General features: G+C 42.0%; 1 protein-coding gene across 17 annotated transcripts in view; it reads left to right on the forward strand.

Annotated features, from left to right (window-relative positions):
• The window catches only part of MBNL1 (muscleblind like splicing regulator 1), a 206,839-nt gene that overhangs the window by 27,809 nt on the left and 162,329 nt on the right, over positions 1-16,701 (forward strand). For 16 of the 17 annotated variants that reach the window (XM_058188667.1, XM_058188660.1, XM_058188674.1 and 13 more), the window contains exon 3: positions 15,569-16,561. In XM_058188667.1, the coding sequence (XP_058044650.1) occupies positions 16,388-16,561 (174 nt within the window). In that variant the 5' untranslated portion in view covers positions 15,569-16,387. Of the gene's footprint in view, positions 1-14,967; positions 15,430-15,568; positions 16,562-16,701 lie in introns of those variants that run through there. The other variant, XM_058188659.1, reaches the window with a different exon arrangement.

Here is a 16,701-nt window from a genome sequence, read left to right on the forward strand (position 1 = left end):
CAGTGGGGTGAATCCTTTTTGTCTATTCTATAGCCCAAAATTCAACAGATTCGACCCCTATCTGACACTTGCTTGCTTTGACTTTTAATCCTGCCGACCTAAAATGGCCAAAACTTTCCTTAATCGCTTCCCCAGTTCTCTTAAATCTTCCCTGATACCAACACATCATCGAAATAGGGCACGACTCGGTAACCCTTGTAGGAGCCGCCCATCAAATTTTGAATAGCCCGGGCCACACTCACCCGAACTGTAACCGGTGCACTTAAAGGCACCCCGTGCGTTACAATGGTCTGGGCCTCAGCTGTGCTAGCATCTACGGGTAGCTGTTGGTACGCTTGTGCCAAGTCTAATTTGGCGAAAACTTGTCCGTGCCTAGTGAGTGCAATAAGTGTTGCACTACTGGAACTGGGTAGGCGCTCTTTTGCAATGCTTTGTTCAAGGTAGCCTTGTAATCAGCGCAAATTCTTATGGACCCGTCTGGTTTTATAGGGGTGACGATTGGCGTCTCCCATTTGGCATGGTCAACTGGCACTAGTATCCCCTGGCTGACTAATTTATCTAACTCTTTGTCGATTTTAGGTTTGAGTGCAAAAGGAACCCTCCTTGCCTTTAACCTAATGGGAGCTATTTGGGGGTCTAAATTGAAGGAGATAGGGGTCCCCTTGTACTTGCCTAAACGGTCCTCGAATACGTCTGCGAATTCCTCCAGTAGGGCGTTTTGCAGGTTGCATCCGCTCCGGTGGACGCCAGTCACCCCCATTCCCAACGCCCGGAACCAGTCTAGCCCCAGCAAGCTTGGCAAGGTTCCCTCGACTAACGTGATGGGCAGGGTCTTTTCGTATGTCCCGTACTTGACCTCGACGGTCGTTGTCCCTCGAACAGGGATGCGGTTGCCCTGGTAATCCTGCACCCGGGCCGTTGTTTCTGTAGCTTGCGCTTTGCGATGTCGGCAAGGCTTTCACAAAAGTGTCCCAGGACATGATTGTGATAGCTGATCCTGTGTCTACTTCCAGTCGGCACGGTACGCCTTCAATTGTCGGGTTTGTGAAGATCTTTTCTTGATGCGGGTAGCTGCGTGGTCTATGGTAACAGTCATTCGGTTTGACTTCGCTCTTTCTTTCCTGGCCAATCGCGGTCGCCTCGCCGATCTCGCGCTCTGATTGGCTGGTTTGAAATTTCGCGGAATGTGGGGTTTGCATCTCTGACTCAGAGCCGCTCTGATTGGCCGATTTGAATTTTCGCGGAAGGTTGGGGTGCTCGGCAGACTTGAGCCAGGTGCCCTTCCTTTCACACCGCCGCAAATGGCGCCCTGAACTTACATCTTTGGCGCTGATGTCGCCCGCAACTTCCGCATTCCTCCGGTCTTCCCTTGTCGATTTTCCGTGTAGTGGACTTCTTCCTCCTCTTCGCTGGTTGACTCACGATAGGTTTCTTCGTGGTGGACTGTGCTCGGCTTTGCGCCCGCCATCGGCGTGAGTCGCTTTGTAAGGTGTCTGCTGCATGGTTGGACATCTCATGGGCTCTGGCTTCGCCCAGAGCGTTTGCCAATGTCAGGTTGCTCTTGGCTAGCAACCGTCTCCTCAAACGCATGTCTCTGACCCCCCGTATAAGTTGTTCCAGCAGCTCTTCGTCCAGATCGCGGTACTCGCAATGCTTGGAGGCTTGTCTCAGGGCTGCCATGTAGTCGCTGATAGACTCGCCTTCTTGTTGCCCGCGCTCCCCAAACTCGTACCGTCGAACGTATTTGGACGGGGCTGGTGCGTAGTGATTCTTCAGGAGGGTCTGAAGGGTCTGCCACGATACGGAGTGTAGCGGTGTTGGCTCCGCTAGGGCTTCTGCGACGGCGATGACTGCGGACCCACAGTGGCTTATGAAGTAAGCCCGTTTACGGTTGTCGGAGACTCCCTGTAGCTCGTTTGCCTCCAGGAAACTCTCGAAACGGGTCATATATATTCCCCATGTCTCCTGGGCAGGGTCAAACGGAGTGGGTGGCGTGTAGCCGGTCATCGCTGCATTCGCCGTCACCTTGCTGGGTTTGATTCTCGTAGTGAGTTCAGCTCTGTTCTGGTGCTCTGCCTCAATATCCCACCTTCGTCGCCAATGTTATGTCTGGGTATTGACGAGGCAGGAGACCAGGTTAGTGACAACAGCTCTTTAATATAGTGTGACCCAGCAACTCTCTGGAGAAAAACCTCTCCTTATATACACTTCAGCCTGAGGCTGCATCCAATCAGAAACGAGATATTTCCCGCCTAAAACTCCCGCCAAAACTTACAGTAATACATTACAAACACTGTGATATTATAAGTAATTGCTTAGGTGCTTTTATGCCACACTATGGTTTAATGCAAGATTTCCCAATTTTGTCTACTTCCATTATTCACTTCAGCTCCCAGAATTTATCAGCTGCCATGGCCACTGTTGAAATCTGTCTATCTATCTATCTGCTTGTCTTAATGTTTGACAGCAGTGATCCTTTTTATTCTCTTTTTGTGCTGCCTTACAGTCTTGACTGTAGCAACAAGCCTTTGCAGTTTTGTGCTGCCATTATATCTAAGAATCAAGTAGAACAACTTTTGTAATGACCCTTTTAGTGTAAAATTTAAGATGCAATTGAAAGTCTTTACCAGAAAGGGTGGTATCTAGATTATTACAAAAAAGTGCTTGTCCCATAAAAATGAGTCATGAAAATGAGTAAAAAGGGCTTTCACTTCTTCAGAAAATTGATTTTTTAAATGTTGTTTAATCTTAATACTAAGTCAACTTTCTGCTTCTATTATTTATATTGGTTAAAAAAAGATTTTATAGTTTAATTTGGAATTTATAAATTTTGGTTCAGATTTGGTTCAGAATCATTTACAGATTTGATTACAGAATCCTTTAGACTTGGATGGACTGCAGAATAAGAAAGTTTTGAGTTCATGCAAAGCATTCTTATCATATTTTTTTCCAATTTTATTCTTTAATGATTAAACGTTGCTTAATTTTTAGCAGATGGTCTCGTGAGTAAGAAATCCAGTTAGTCGCAGAGAATAATTAAAAATAAACCAGTAGAGAGTATTTCACCAAGGCAGCTTTCGGCAGCGCCATCTTGGAATTATTGTTCAAATTTTCAATGTTGGGGCTAAGAGTAGCCATTAGATTTCCAGTGGCATTCCAGGCCTGTGGGAGAGCTAAAACCTGTTTCAATAGTATTGCAACTGTTATAATTTTCATGACTTTTTGATTTGGGATGTTTAAAAAAAAAGCTTGAACTATATGCTGTATCCTAGTTAGTTTTTATATATTTTCAGCATTTCTTTTGGAAAATCAAGTAATACAACACAGTAGTTGTCCACTATAGTTGAAAGAAACATCATTGTTGTGTTGGTGTCTGTTAGGTTCGGGTATTGACGAGGCAGGAGACCAGGTTAGTGACAACAGCTCTTTAATATAGTGTGACCCAGCAAAACTCTGGAGAAAAACCTCTCCTTATATACACTTCAGCCTGAGGCTGCAACCAATCAGGAACGAGATATTTCCCGCCTAAAACTCCCGCCAAAACTTACAGTAATACATTACACTCCTTCCCTCCCAGAAGGCACTTTGCCAATATTTGCATATTACTTCTCTACGTAGTCCTGCAGGTACGTGGGGCGTCTCCTGACTCTCCCGGACCTGCGCAGTTCACTTTCTGGAGTTGAGTCGAGCTTGCCGGAGGGACTTTTCGTTCCTCTGAGCTCCTCCTCCCGCCATCCGCCCTGGATTATTCGCCGGCTCGGACCTGCGGTCCCCTGGAGGGGCTGGAGGGTGTCGCTGGACCTCGCCTGGCTCAGATAAGTCTCTGTTTGGTTCTATGCTTTCTGTTTGTTCTCGGTTCCAGTCAGCTGTGGGGTTAATTAAATCATAGTCAGGGCTCGTCTCGCCTAATTCTGCCTTATCGCTCAATCTGTTTCTTAGCTGATCTATGTGGCGCCTCCAAACTCTGCCATCGTCTATTTCCACTAGATACGATTTGGGGCCCGTTTTGTCTATGACTATCCCCCTCTTCCAGTTTGGGCCGTCGCTATAATTATGTGCCCACACTGAGTCTCCTATGTTTAATTCCCGGATTCTATCTGGTTTTGTTTTGAACCCGTCCTGCACGTAGTTCGGTGTAGCCGGTCTAGCGGGCACCTTAGCTTCCGCCCATTAATAGCTCGGCTGGGCTGCGGCGGTGGCCACACAGGGGTCCTGTGTTGACGGTTAGAATGCGTCGATTTGTGCCTGCCAGTCTCCGGGCTGCTTCGTGATAGCGCTTCTTCGCACTCGAACAAAACGTTCAGCAAGGCCGTTCGACGCAGGGTGGAACGGCGCTGAGAGGGCATGTCGGATGCCCTCTTCAGCCAGGTACCCTTCAAATAATGCTGCAGTGAACTGTGGGCCGTTATCGGACACGAGGGTGTCCGGTAGCCCGTGCGTGGCGAATAGGTGTTTTAGTGCTGAAATGACGGCTCCCGCGGTTGTGGATTTCATTAGGATGATCTCCAGCCATTTGGAGAATGCATCCACCACAATTAGAAATGTTTGGCCGTGGAAAGGGCCGGCAAAATCAATGTGAATGCGGGACCAAGGGCCTTGGGGTTTCTCCCACTCCAACACTGGGGCCGTGGGTGGTAGTGGTCTGATTCCTGACATACCTGGCATCGGCCAACCCTGTCACCGATTTCCCTGTCCATTAGGGGCCACCAGACATAGCTCCTGGCTAGCCCCTTCATCCTTACAATTCCTGGGTGACCCTCATGCAGTAGTTCCAGGACTTTTTTCCTCAGCTTCTCTGGAACTACCACCCTATCCCCCCAGAGCAGGCACCCCCCTTGCACAGACAATTCCCCTCTTTTCTTTACAAAATCTAACACGGTCGCCCGACGCAGCGGCCCATCCCCTTTGAACCCAACCGATTACAGTTCTTAAGACAACGTCCCGGTAGGAGGCCCGAGCCACTTCCTGCGATGTGACTGGCCCAGAGTCCCAAGAGTCAATTAGTAGAACGGGGGTGCCCGGAGTAGGGTCCTCGATTTCCCCGGGCAATGGGCATCTGCTCAGTGCGTCCGCATGCCCCAGCTCTTTTCCCGGTCGATGCTGTAGTTTGTAAGAGTAGGCGGCCAAAAAGATAGTCCATCTGGTCAGCCGGGGTGACAGTGCCACTGGCGTTGGGCGGTCGCCAGCCAGTAAGCCCAATAGTGGTCTGTGGTCAGTGATAATGTCAAAGTCTCTCCCGAAAACGTATTCGTGGAATTTTTTCACCCCTGACACTATTGCGAGAGCCTCCCTATCTAGCTGGCTGTAATTTCTCTCAGCCGGGGACATCGTTCGTGAATAGAACGCTATAGGGACTTCTGTGCCGTTTGGGAGTCTGTGGCTAAGTACAGCTCCTACTCCATAGGGGGACGCATCACAAACCAATACTAACGGCAGCCTGTTATTGTATTGTATTAACAGGCTATCGCTTGATAGCAAACTTTTTACTGCCTCAAATGCCCTATTCTCTGACTTCCCCCACGACCAAACAGTGTTTTTTCCAAGCAATTTATGCAACGGTTCAGCAACGGTTGCCTTGTCTTTTAAAAACACGGCGTAAAAGTTTACCAGACCCAGGAAAGCCTGGAGTTCTGTCTTGTTTTTGGGTGCTGGGGCTCTCTTTATCGCCTTGACTTTGCTCTCAGTGGGTGAATCCTTTTTGTCTATTCTATAGCCCAAAATTCAACAGATTCGACCCCTATCTGACACTTGCTTGCTTTGACTTTTAATCCTGCCGACCTAAAATGGCCAAAACTTTCCTTAATCGCTTCCCAGTTCTCTTAAATCTTCCCTGATACCAACACATCATCGAATAGGGCACGACTCCGGTAACCCTTGTAGGAGTCGCCCATCAAATTTTGAATAGCCCCGGGGCCACACTCACCCCAGACTGTAACCGGGTGCACTTAACGGCACCCCGGTGCGTTACAATGGTCTGGGCTTCCCCTGTGCTAGCATCTACGGGTAGCTGTTGGTAAGCTTGTGCCAAGTCTAATTTGGCGAAAACTTGTCCGTGCCTAGTGAGTGCAATAAGTGTTGCACTACTGGAACTGGGTAGGCGCTTTTGCAATGCTTTGTTCAAGGTAGCCTTGTAATCAGCGCAAATTCTTATGGACCCGTCTGGTTTCATAGGGTGACGATTGGCGTCTCCCATTTGGCATGGTCAACTGGCACTAGTATCCCCTGGCTGACTAATTTATCTAACTCTTTGTCGATTTTAGGTTTGAGTGCAAAAGGAACCCTCCTTGCCTTTAACCTAATGGGAGCTATTTGGGGGTCTAAATTGAAGGAGATAGGGGTCCCTTGTACTTGCCTAAACGGTCCTCGAATACGTCTGCGAATTCCTCCATTAGGGCGTTTGCAGGTTGCATCCGCTCGGTGGACGCCAGTCACCCCATTCCCAACGCCTGAACCAGTCTAGCCCCAGCAAGCTTGGCAAGGTTCCTCGACTAACGTGATGGGCAGGGTCTTTTCGTATGTTCCGTGCCGGACCTCGACGGTCGTTGTCCTCGAACAGGGATGCGGTTGCCCTGGTAATCCTGCACCCGGAGCCGTTGTTTCTGTAGCTTGCGCTTTGCGATGTGCGGCAAGGCTTTCACAAAAGTGTCCCAGGACATGATTGTGATAGCTGATCCTGTGTCTACTTCCAGTCGGCACGGTACGCCTTCAATTGTTGGGTTAGTGAAGATCTTTTCTTCGATGCGGTAGCTGCGTGGTCTATGGTAACAGTCATTCGGTTTGACTTCGCTCTTTCTTTCCTGGCCAATCGCGGTCGCCTTGCCGATTTCGCGCTCTGATTGGCTGGTTTGAAATTTCGGAATGTGGGGTTTGCATCTCTGACTCAGAGCCGCTCTGATTGGCCGATTTGAATTTTCGGCGGAAGGTTGGGGTGCTCGGCAGACTTGAGCCAGGTGCCCTTCCTTTCACACCGCCGCAAATGGCGCCCTGAACTTACATCTTTGGCGCTGATGTCGCCCGCAACTTCCGCATTCCTCCGGGTCTTCCTTGTCGATTTTCCGGTGTAGTGGACTTCTTCCTCCTCTTCGCTGGTTGACTCACGATAGGTTTCTTCGTGGTGGACTGTGCTCGGCTTTGCGCCCGCCATCGGCGTGAGTCGCTTTTGTAAGGTGTCTGCTGCATGGTTGGACATCTCATGGGCTCTGGCTTTGTCCAGAGCGTTTGCCAATGTCAGGTTGCTCTTGGCTAGCAACCGTCTCCTCAAACGGATGTCTCTGACCCCCCGTATAAGTTGTTCCAGCAGCTCTTCGTCCAGATCGCGGTACTCGCAATGCTTGGAGGCTTGTCTCAGGGCTGCCATGTAGTCGCTGATAGACTCGCCTTCTTGTTGCCTGCGCTCCCAAACTCGTACCGTCGAACGATTTGGACGGGGCTGGTGCGTGATTCTTCAGGAGGGTCTGAAGGGTCTGCCACGACACGGAGTGTAGCGGTGTTGGCTCCGCCAGGGCTTCTGCGACGGCGATGACTGCGGACCCACAGTGGCTTATGAAGTAAGCCCGTTTGCGGTTGTCGGAGACTCCCTGTAACTCGTTTGCCTCCAGGAAACTTTCGAAACGGGTCATATATATTCCCCATGTTTCCTGGGCAGGGTCAAACGGAGTGGGTGGCGTGTAGCCGGTCATCGCTGCATTCGCTATCACCTTGCTGGGTTTGATTCTCGTAGTGAGTTCAGCTCTGTTCTGGTGCTCTGCCTCAAGATCCCACCTTCGTCGCCAATGTTAGGTTCGGGTATTGACGAGGCAGGAGACCAGGTTAGTGACAACAGCTCTTTAATATAGTGTGACCCAGCAAAACTCTGGAGAAAAACCTCTCCTTATATACACTTCAGCCTGAGGCTGCAACCAATCAGGAACGAGATATTTCCCGCCTAAAACTCCCGCCAAAACTTACAGTAATACATTACAGTGTCCATGCATATATGTTTGTTTGTTTAGGGCTGTGCTAGTTATTCATGCTTTACAGTATGATTTGCATGGTGGATGTAATATGATATGCATGAAGAAGGTGTTAATATTGCTTTAAGGCCTATCTGGCAGTTATAGTAGCACCTGCATTGAAGCTACTTCCCACTAATGTAACAGCAGAAAAAGAGCTTGGAGCACTGTAGAGTAATAGAGGTGTTTCAGTTTTAGAAAGTGGGGGGAAGGGAGACATGTTGCTTCAAATAAAGTACCTCTTTAGACCTTTGAACAACCCTTAATTTTATAGAAAATACAGCTTAGGTAAATAGAAGTCCAAACATTTCTTTGATTATATGGGTAGGAAGTAATGTGACTTTACACTGACCAAAGTAACTGCTATTTTCCTAATCCGAATGTGGAAATACCTAAATGACGAACTATAACTAACTATAAACAAAGAACTTGTCCATTTTTAAAAAAAATAAAGGTTCTATAATAAACATGAAAATAGCAGAATCAATGTTAACAATAACATTGAAATCTTTATATATTTTTAATGTAGATACTTTATTTTCTCATTACCTCAGATTTTAGCAGTAGTCTGAATTAACCGAACGGTTCAGAAAAATCTGGAATTGATTCTCCATTGAATTTCTTAGTTGTTTGAAGTCCACGAGTAGAAAAATGTACACAATAGTTTTTTCTTGTATGGGTGATACAGAATATTCATTTTGAAATATCCTACCGTGGACTGTAAAATATAATCTGGAAGTTATGTTAAAATATAATCTGGAAGGTTTAATAGGCTTCTTGCCTTAAGTACATCCAGAACTATAAACTTTCCCCCCCAAAAAACAGGGGCATTGTAAGCATTTGACAAGCATATTTGGATGGGTTCATTTGAACTTGTAAATCACACTGTGTCTGACAGCTTCACCCTGGAGTATTTTTCTGTTTCTCCACAGCAGTAGCCATGATATTTCCTACTGAAATACATGTATTCCCAGAGTGATGTGGACAATGTTCTCCATATCTCATTTAATACATTTTCTACACTCTGCTATCTATACTTCATGGTTCCATTAAGAAGAAAAGGGTTTCTCTTTGTCCCTACAATTTTAAGTGTGTCATTTGCAGGGATCACTTGGTAAAGCCTTCTCAGTTACTGTACAGCTTTTCTGAAACAGCATTTAAATGAAGATTAAATCAGTCCCAATTTGTCTTGGAATTTTGAAAATTAAGACTTGGCTTTTTCATGTTTCCTGCAGGGTGTGGAGTGTTTGTATTTGGCTTTTATATGATGCTTATATTTTAATCCTGTTACTGTATTTAGGTATGCAAGCTACTCAGAATCATTTAGGATTGGAGCAGCATAGAAGTCCCATAAAATAAAATAATAAATGTTCTTATAAAATGTCTCACTACCACTTTGCAGTTTCAGGTCAGTTACTTTAAAATGTGGCTTAATTTGATTGGTGTGTACTGTATTACCCATGATTGTTTCTTTATACTAATAATATCTACATTAATTTTTATTGAGAAATAATTTCAGAATGGAAGGTAATTGCATATGACATTTAACAGTTGTCCTGAATCAGTGTCAAGGCAATCATGGAGTGGAAGATTAATTTAGGTAACAGAAATATTCTTGGTTAAGAACACAGCTCTTAATTTTTCATCTTGAAGAATTAACTTTGAAGTTTGGGGATATTTCTATATATAATGTTGGTGTTCAAAATGTATGGGCAATGATAATAGCCAGGATCCCCTTACCCAATTTAAAATTCGATAGGCTAATTGTTTTTCCCCCCCAGAGCATGTCAGATCTAGCAACGGTAACACATACCTTATGTATATAATCCTTGAATGGATTATTGCAGTATGTTTTACATAGTGCAATGTTTTACATAGTGCAAAAGAATCTTTAATAATTCTATTTAAACTATTTAGGAATGCAGGTGCAAAGTTGTTAGTGAACTATTTAATGAAACTGCACTTCTCCACAAGTGCACTGGTTTGTTTATTGCTGTGTGGATTTCAGAAGTTGGATAGTTAACTTTAAAATCCTGTTGTTTTAGGACTGAGATATGTGTCTATTTGAAGATAATAGAATGAACAGAACGATATCTTAGATCAATTTGACTATGTAACACCATTAATCATAGTAAACAAACCAAGAAGAGTTTAGAAGATTACCCTGTAAATACTAAATGTTTTTTATTTAAAGGGTTGAGCCATTCCCACAGCAGAGTCTTTGCAGTCTAGTTGTGACACTTAGCCCACAACCTTTACATTTTGTGCTGTTGAAGATTTGTGACATATTGCTTTTATATTTATTTTTTGGCCAGCTGAGCCTGTCCATTTTATATTGCATCCTGTGACATTCTGTAATGGAGTTTTAATACAGGCTCATGACAAGAATTTCTAACCTATCCTTAATAATATGTAAATCGGGGTAGGTAGTCATTTTGAGCTAGAACTCATTTGGATTTAGAGAGCATGAGAGAACTGGTCTGTTTATTAAATAGATGTCTCACTGAGACAGTTATAAAATATCCATAAAAGTGCATAAATTGTTGTTTATGCACAATTGTTGCATAAACAGAATGTTTTGAGGTTTCACTGTAGAATATTTGTGTTACCTAAAGTTATTGCCTCTAATAAAGTAATTAGTAGAAGCTGATACTCTGTTTGTTAACTTGATAACTTCTGATTTTTTTTAAACTAAAAAAAAAACCTTCAGAAAAGTCAGTTGGGTTATCTCCTGCTAAACTTAGAGTATTAAAAATATAAATATAAATGCTTATAGATAAATAGGATAAATGAAGGATCTTTTATGTAAATTGGTTCCAAATTCATTGATATAGAGTTATATAGATGTTTAAATTTGTTAGAGAATTTTATTAACCACAAAAATAATTTACTGCTAGTCATAGACCAGAGATTATTACAATTTTTGTACAAATTAATAGTCAAGAGTTATTATCTTAGTTCATCATCATTATGATTCAAGGAGATCTTAAATTACATTGTTAGATAAAACTGGGAGGAAATTATAATTGTGTATTATTGATTAGATCTTATATTGTGATGTAGGATGCTGAAAAGAATTGAATATTTAATAAAACAATGTAGTATTATTTTTGATACTTTCAGATCTTCATATCCAGTAGTAATGAATACTCATCAATAAAAAAAGTCATCATGACTTTGAAAAATTTGCTTTGAGAAATATTTCTAGTATAATGTCATGCCTTCTTTTAATAATTCTCTTTTGATATCTGCTGTACTACTTACCTTCTCTCAAGTTAATGTTTATTAATCTCTTATTACTCTCAACAACAGTAATGCCATTTAAGTGAGAGGCATAATTCTGTTAATAGAAAGTATGGGCCTAATCAAAACACTGTAGCACTTGAGAATTGATTTATGCAGATGTAGGCAAAATTGGGAATGAGCATGCTGTTATCCTTTCAAATCTCTTAAATTTATATATCCTTGGAATACAATATGGTGTATATCACTAAAGTTGCATCAGTATGAGTGGACAGCCTGATGATAGAACCTTGAACTTATTTCTAAGTAATGACAGTTAAATATTTGCAGTTCAAGAGTTTTCAGACTTTGTCCAGGCAAATTTGGAATGGGGGTAGGGAATGACAAGGGCAACAATGAAAATACAGTTGTGCAGCTTAGTGCTCATTGCTATTTTTCAGTTCAGATTGGCAAATGAAAATAAGCAAATGAAACAACTGCATGGATTTGTTGCCAAATGGCTAAAGTTCATCCAAATTCAAAAAATATTGTCTACTAGGTTCATAAATAAATCTTAGAGATAGAAAACTGAAAATGACAGGCAAAAATTGGTAGAGTGAAATGAGTTGTACAGGTCCTTTGTTGTGATTATAAAAATCAAAGATATTTTGGTTCTTGCTGTGTTCAGAATTACAAAGTTAAACTATATTTTCTTGATTTCATAAAGGGAGAAGTTCCAGCTGAGCAATTTAATGTCTTAAAATAAAAACAAATTAAAAACAAATAAACAAATAAATACATACATAAATAAAAAATAAAAAAATTGCAGGTCAGGGACGAGTGGAAAGGTAGGATAGTTTTGTTTGTGGGCATTGTGCAGGAATTTGGATGCTCAGTTTTGTTTTAGAAGCTGTATACTGGAGTAGATAAGATGCTTATTTTAGAACATTTAGAGTAGAGTAGAGTAGAATAGAATAGAATAGAATTCTTTATTGGCCAAGTGTGATTGGACACATAAGGAATTTGTCTTGGTGCATATGCTCTCAGTGTACATAAAAGAAAAGACACATTTTTCAAGAATCATAAGGTACAACACTTAATGATAGTTATGGGGAACAAATAACAATTAAATCATATTAGGAAACAGTCAATATAAATCATAAGGATACCAGCAACAAGGTTACAGTCATACAGTGGGAGGAGAAGGGTGATAGGAACAATGAGATTAATAGTAATGCAGACTTAGTGAATAGTTTGACAGTGTTGAGTTACAGTCTTATTTGTGTTGCAGTCTTATGTTTATTAAGTTTTAACATGGGTGAATTCCACTTATTTTGTTCAAATAATTTTTATTATTTGACATCTATATTAATACATTTTATTTTTTAGAGTGCAAATGAAATTTTATCGTATTCAGAGTCCTAGTGTTCTTAGGCAGTGGTAATTGTCCTTAAATTGTATGCTAAAATGTTAGTTACATGCTATTTTTTTCTCTTTCCCATGTTGAAGAGAAAATCAGTATGAAATGTTAGTATTTACAGATTTTTTTTTAAATGCTGAGAAAGCTCAATAATAGATAATACTTAAAGTGACATTATAGCAATATTAAAAATATTTAAGTACTTTTTCAAGAAAACGTTCCCTTTCTTTCTCTCTCATTTTTGTTTTTTTGCAAGTAACACATTACACATTTTATGGTGAGGATGTATAAAATCTGTTGTTTTCCAAAACACCAGAATGGAACATCTGGACCATATAATTCTGGTCGTTGCTGTACACCGTGTTCCAGATTAAATTGACTTTTTAGAGGCAAACCTCCCCTCAAAAATCATAAACAATTTTATTGTTTATAGTTGGAGGATTAATTTCTGGAGAAGCCGGTAGACATTCAGATCAGTGTTATCTGGAGGATAAACAAATGATCTTAATAGCAGCAGACTTTCTAACGAATAGTCAGAAACTGTCAGCTTGTTAACTTGTATCTCATCAGTTTGTTACAGCTTACATATTGAAACTTCAGAGTCAGAATAGAGCTGGAAGGGACCTTGGAGGTTTTCTAGTCCTGATCGGAAAGAAGACAACTCTTCTAAAGAACATTTAAACTGAATGCACATTAGACTATAGAAACCAGGAGATTGTGTCCTTAGGCATGAAAACTGGCTGGGTGACTTTGGGCCAATCTCTCTTTCTGCCAAACTCACCTCACAGGGTTGTTGTTGTGGGAAAATAGGAGGAACGAGTATTAGATATGTTTGCCACCTTGAGTTATTTATAAAAATAATACAAGGGTGTTTTTTCCTTAAAAAAACCTAAATAAATATTGCCAGTGGACCTTGATCATTGTAGCACATTTTGAATTCATATAATTTGGAAAAAGCTCACTTTTTGTAGGCCAAATTCAACTGATATAACAAGACAGGTTCCTTGTATTTTTCTGTCCGTTGTGGCTAAATTGATACTATACAAGTTAAAAAAAGATAAAGTGGCACTTTCCATGTCTGTTGGTACAACAAAGGGTAGATGTGAAAATGTTTTAGAATCAACAGCCTTTTCATGTGTTTATGCTTTGGAGTTCTCCTTTGAAGAATCAGTCTGATGCTCATTTATCAGAGAATAAACACGATTGACTCAAAAAGGTATAATTTGAGTAAGGTAGTCCTCAATTTACAACAGTTCATTTAGTGACTTTAAAATGACTTTAAAGTGACTTTAAAAATGCAGCAGAAGGAAAAGAGCAGGACCAAAACCGTTAGTTCTCCATCAATTGTTGTAAGAGAGAGATGACAGTATTTAACACAGTTCTGCATTTGCTGATCTTTTTTTTTTTTTAATGTTGAGGGCCAGCAAAAAGAAACTTAGAATTTTGGATAGAGAGTTAGAAAGGCATTTTCATGCATGGGGCTGCCCTATATCACTCTTTTCTCAAGTTTTAGATGTTTTGATCTAAAGAATGGGTAAATAATTTATTAAAAGGGACAATGAATCCTGAGGAGTAAGCATGGTATCAGTGATAGTGAGAATGCACAAGGAACAGTGCTTCTTCAGTTAACTAAACAAACAAACAAAAACTATCTAAATGTTCTGGATGCCCTTCAAATTAATTGGATTTATAAAATTTACAAGGGCTGTTCTTTCTCCCAAGGCTCAAGAAATATCGTATTTCTTGGTCACTCTGAATAATAACAACAGTCGTCAACTTTGTTTTTTCATTTCTCTCCACCCTGCTGGGCAAACAGTGCCCTATTAGAAAAATGCAAAGTGAACTGCTCCCTAAATAGAAGCCATTTTAAGCCAACAAGAGCAAAGCTATGAGTTCTGCTGCAAATTAGGAAGCTTTGCTGGCATTTGCTGCTGCTGCTGTTGCTGAAAATGTTGATCTGAAATCCTCTCCTGTGGTTGAAAGTAGATTGCCAGCTTCGTGTATGAGGTTATTTTAGTCCCAGATACAGGCTTGTCGCTGCGTTGCCAGGTTTCCTGTGGCCACCTCCTCTTGCTAAAGCCAGGCTTTTACCTAGGGTGGTGGGGAAGGTGTTTTTCATTTGTTTCCAGCTAACCTGCCTGGCGCTGCTGTCAGCGCTTCTGCTTACTGAAGAGAATAGTTCTCTAGCACTTGAAAAAAGTGTTGCCTTCTCTGGAAGAAAGAGGCAGGACTTGAGCTTTCGAAGGAAGTGAATGGGATAGGTCAGGAGACTGTACCATTTCTGAACTCCCCTCTTCCTTTTATATTCATCTGTCAGATACAGTAGGCGTGCTCTGTGCCTGCTGAGCTCGCTCGATGCAAAGCAAGGGGAAAAGCAATCTAAAACGGAGCTGCTAGGACGAATCTTGCTCGTCCCTCACCCCGATCTTTCTTTCCATTCCCCTTGCTCGCTCTCTCTGGATGCTACAAGAACTTGGGCTCTAGTTGGAAGCTATTTAAAAACTAACATGGTTTAATCCTCTAACTGCATGTTGGGTAAATCGAAAGCCCGCACATGGTCATCCTCTTGCAAGCGAATAAGTAGCATCCGATGGACATTTTCTCTGCTTACAGCATAGTAATGAATGTCTGACAGGCGCGACCTTTCATAAGACAGCCTACATTATTGGCTTCCTGCCCAGATTATTGCTGCAACCCTATCTGTGATTGGTTATCTCTCTATCATGCCTTGCTTCAGAAGGGGAAAACGGCCCCTTTTTAATAAATCTGTGATGGCTGGCTGCAATATGCTATACTGTAAGTATTTTATTGGAAACGGAAAAGAGTATCGTGCCGTAAAGTAGTAGACTGAAGGAGCACATGGCAACGTGATTATGCTGTGAGACATCAGTGAAATGCTGCTTGGTAAATTTTAACCTATCTGTTTTTTCTACAGGTTGGTACTAAGAAGTGCCTTTCCTGACGTCTCTGCTGCTTGGATTCGCTTCTAGAGCAGTCTCTGCTTTTGCCTTGCTTGCTGCCAGCTAGACTGCGACGACACCACATCCACCCTCACCTCTCGCCCAGCCACCCCTCCCCTCTAAGCATCAGGCATTGCCCTAGGCTGCTTTAGTTAATCTTACAGAAATAAAAGTTTGCTGGAAAAGTGAGCAGTCTTCTGCCAGGAAAAGAAAGGGGGGAAAAAATCCGAAAGGAGAGGAAAAAAAAAGAAAGAAAGATCCAAACCGGTTTCTTGATTTGTTGCTCTAAACTGCTGCATCTGTCTGTGCCAAACTAATCATTACCAATTGCACCACACCAAAAATTAAGAACAAATAATTATTGCAGATTCAGCTGTGTGTGGAGACAAACTTTTCCTGAGAGCAGCTTGAAAAATTCTGTGTCCGAGGGTCTGCCACGTTTTTTTGCTGCTTGCATTTGGGGCTCCAAATCGGCATTCAGAATGGGTTACTGAGAGCACAAGGCTAGTTCGAAGGCACACACTTAAATGCTCCTCTTACTTTTGATCCTAGCATTTCTCTAAGTTTAACCTCCCCCTTCCCCTTTTGATTGACAGTTTCATGCTGTGACTTTCTAGAGGGAATATCTCTTCCTTGCTGTCGCAACAACACAATTTTACATCTTTTACCATTGGGCTCGGGAACTGGGGAAATATTTTGGAGGTGACATTTTTCATCATTTCCAGTCTTATCAGTTTGGCCTTTTTTAATTTGTTCATTTCATTGACAATTTTAACTACCTGTAAAATCTAAACATGGCTGTAAGTGTCACACCAATCCGGGACACAAAATGGCTAACACTGGAAGTATGTCGAGAGTTCCAAAGAGGGACTTGCTCACGACCAGATACGGAATGTAAATTTGCACATCCATCGAAAAGCTGCCAAGTTGAAAATGGACGCGTAATCGCCTGCTTTGATTCATTGAAAGTGAGTAAATATTATCATTCTTTTTAAGACGTAAGGGAAAAGCAATAACTATTAGCTAAATTATTAAGTTTTATGTAATAATTTCAGATCATATAATCATCCAGATGCTTGCTTTTATGAATGGGTATATGATGTAGCAA

This window comes from Ahaetulla prasina, chromosome 6 (assembly GCF_028640845.1).
Source record: "Ahaetulla prasina isolate Xishuangbanna chromosome 6, ASM2864084v1, whole genome shotgun sequence".
Taxonomy (NCBI): domain Eukaryota; kingdom Metazoa; phylum Chordata; class Lepidosauria; order Squamata; family Colubridae; genus Ahaetulla; species Ahaetulla prasina.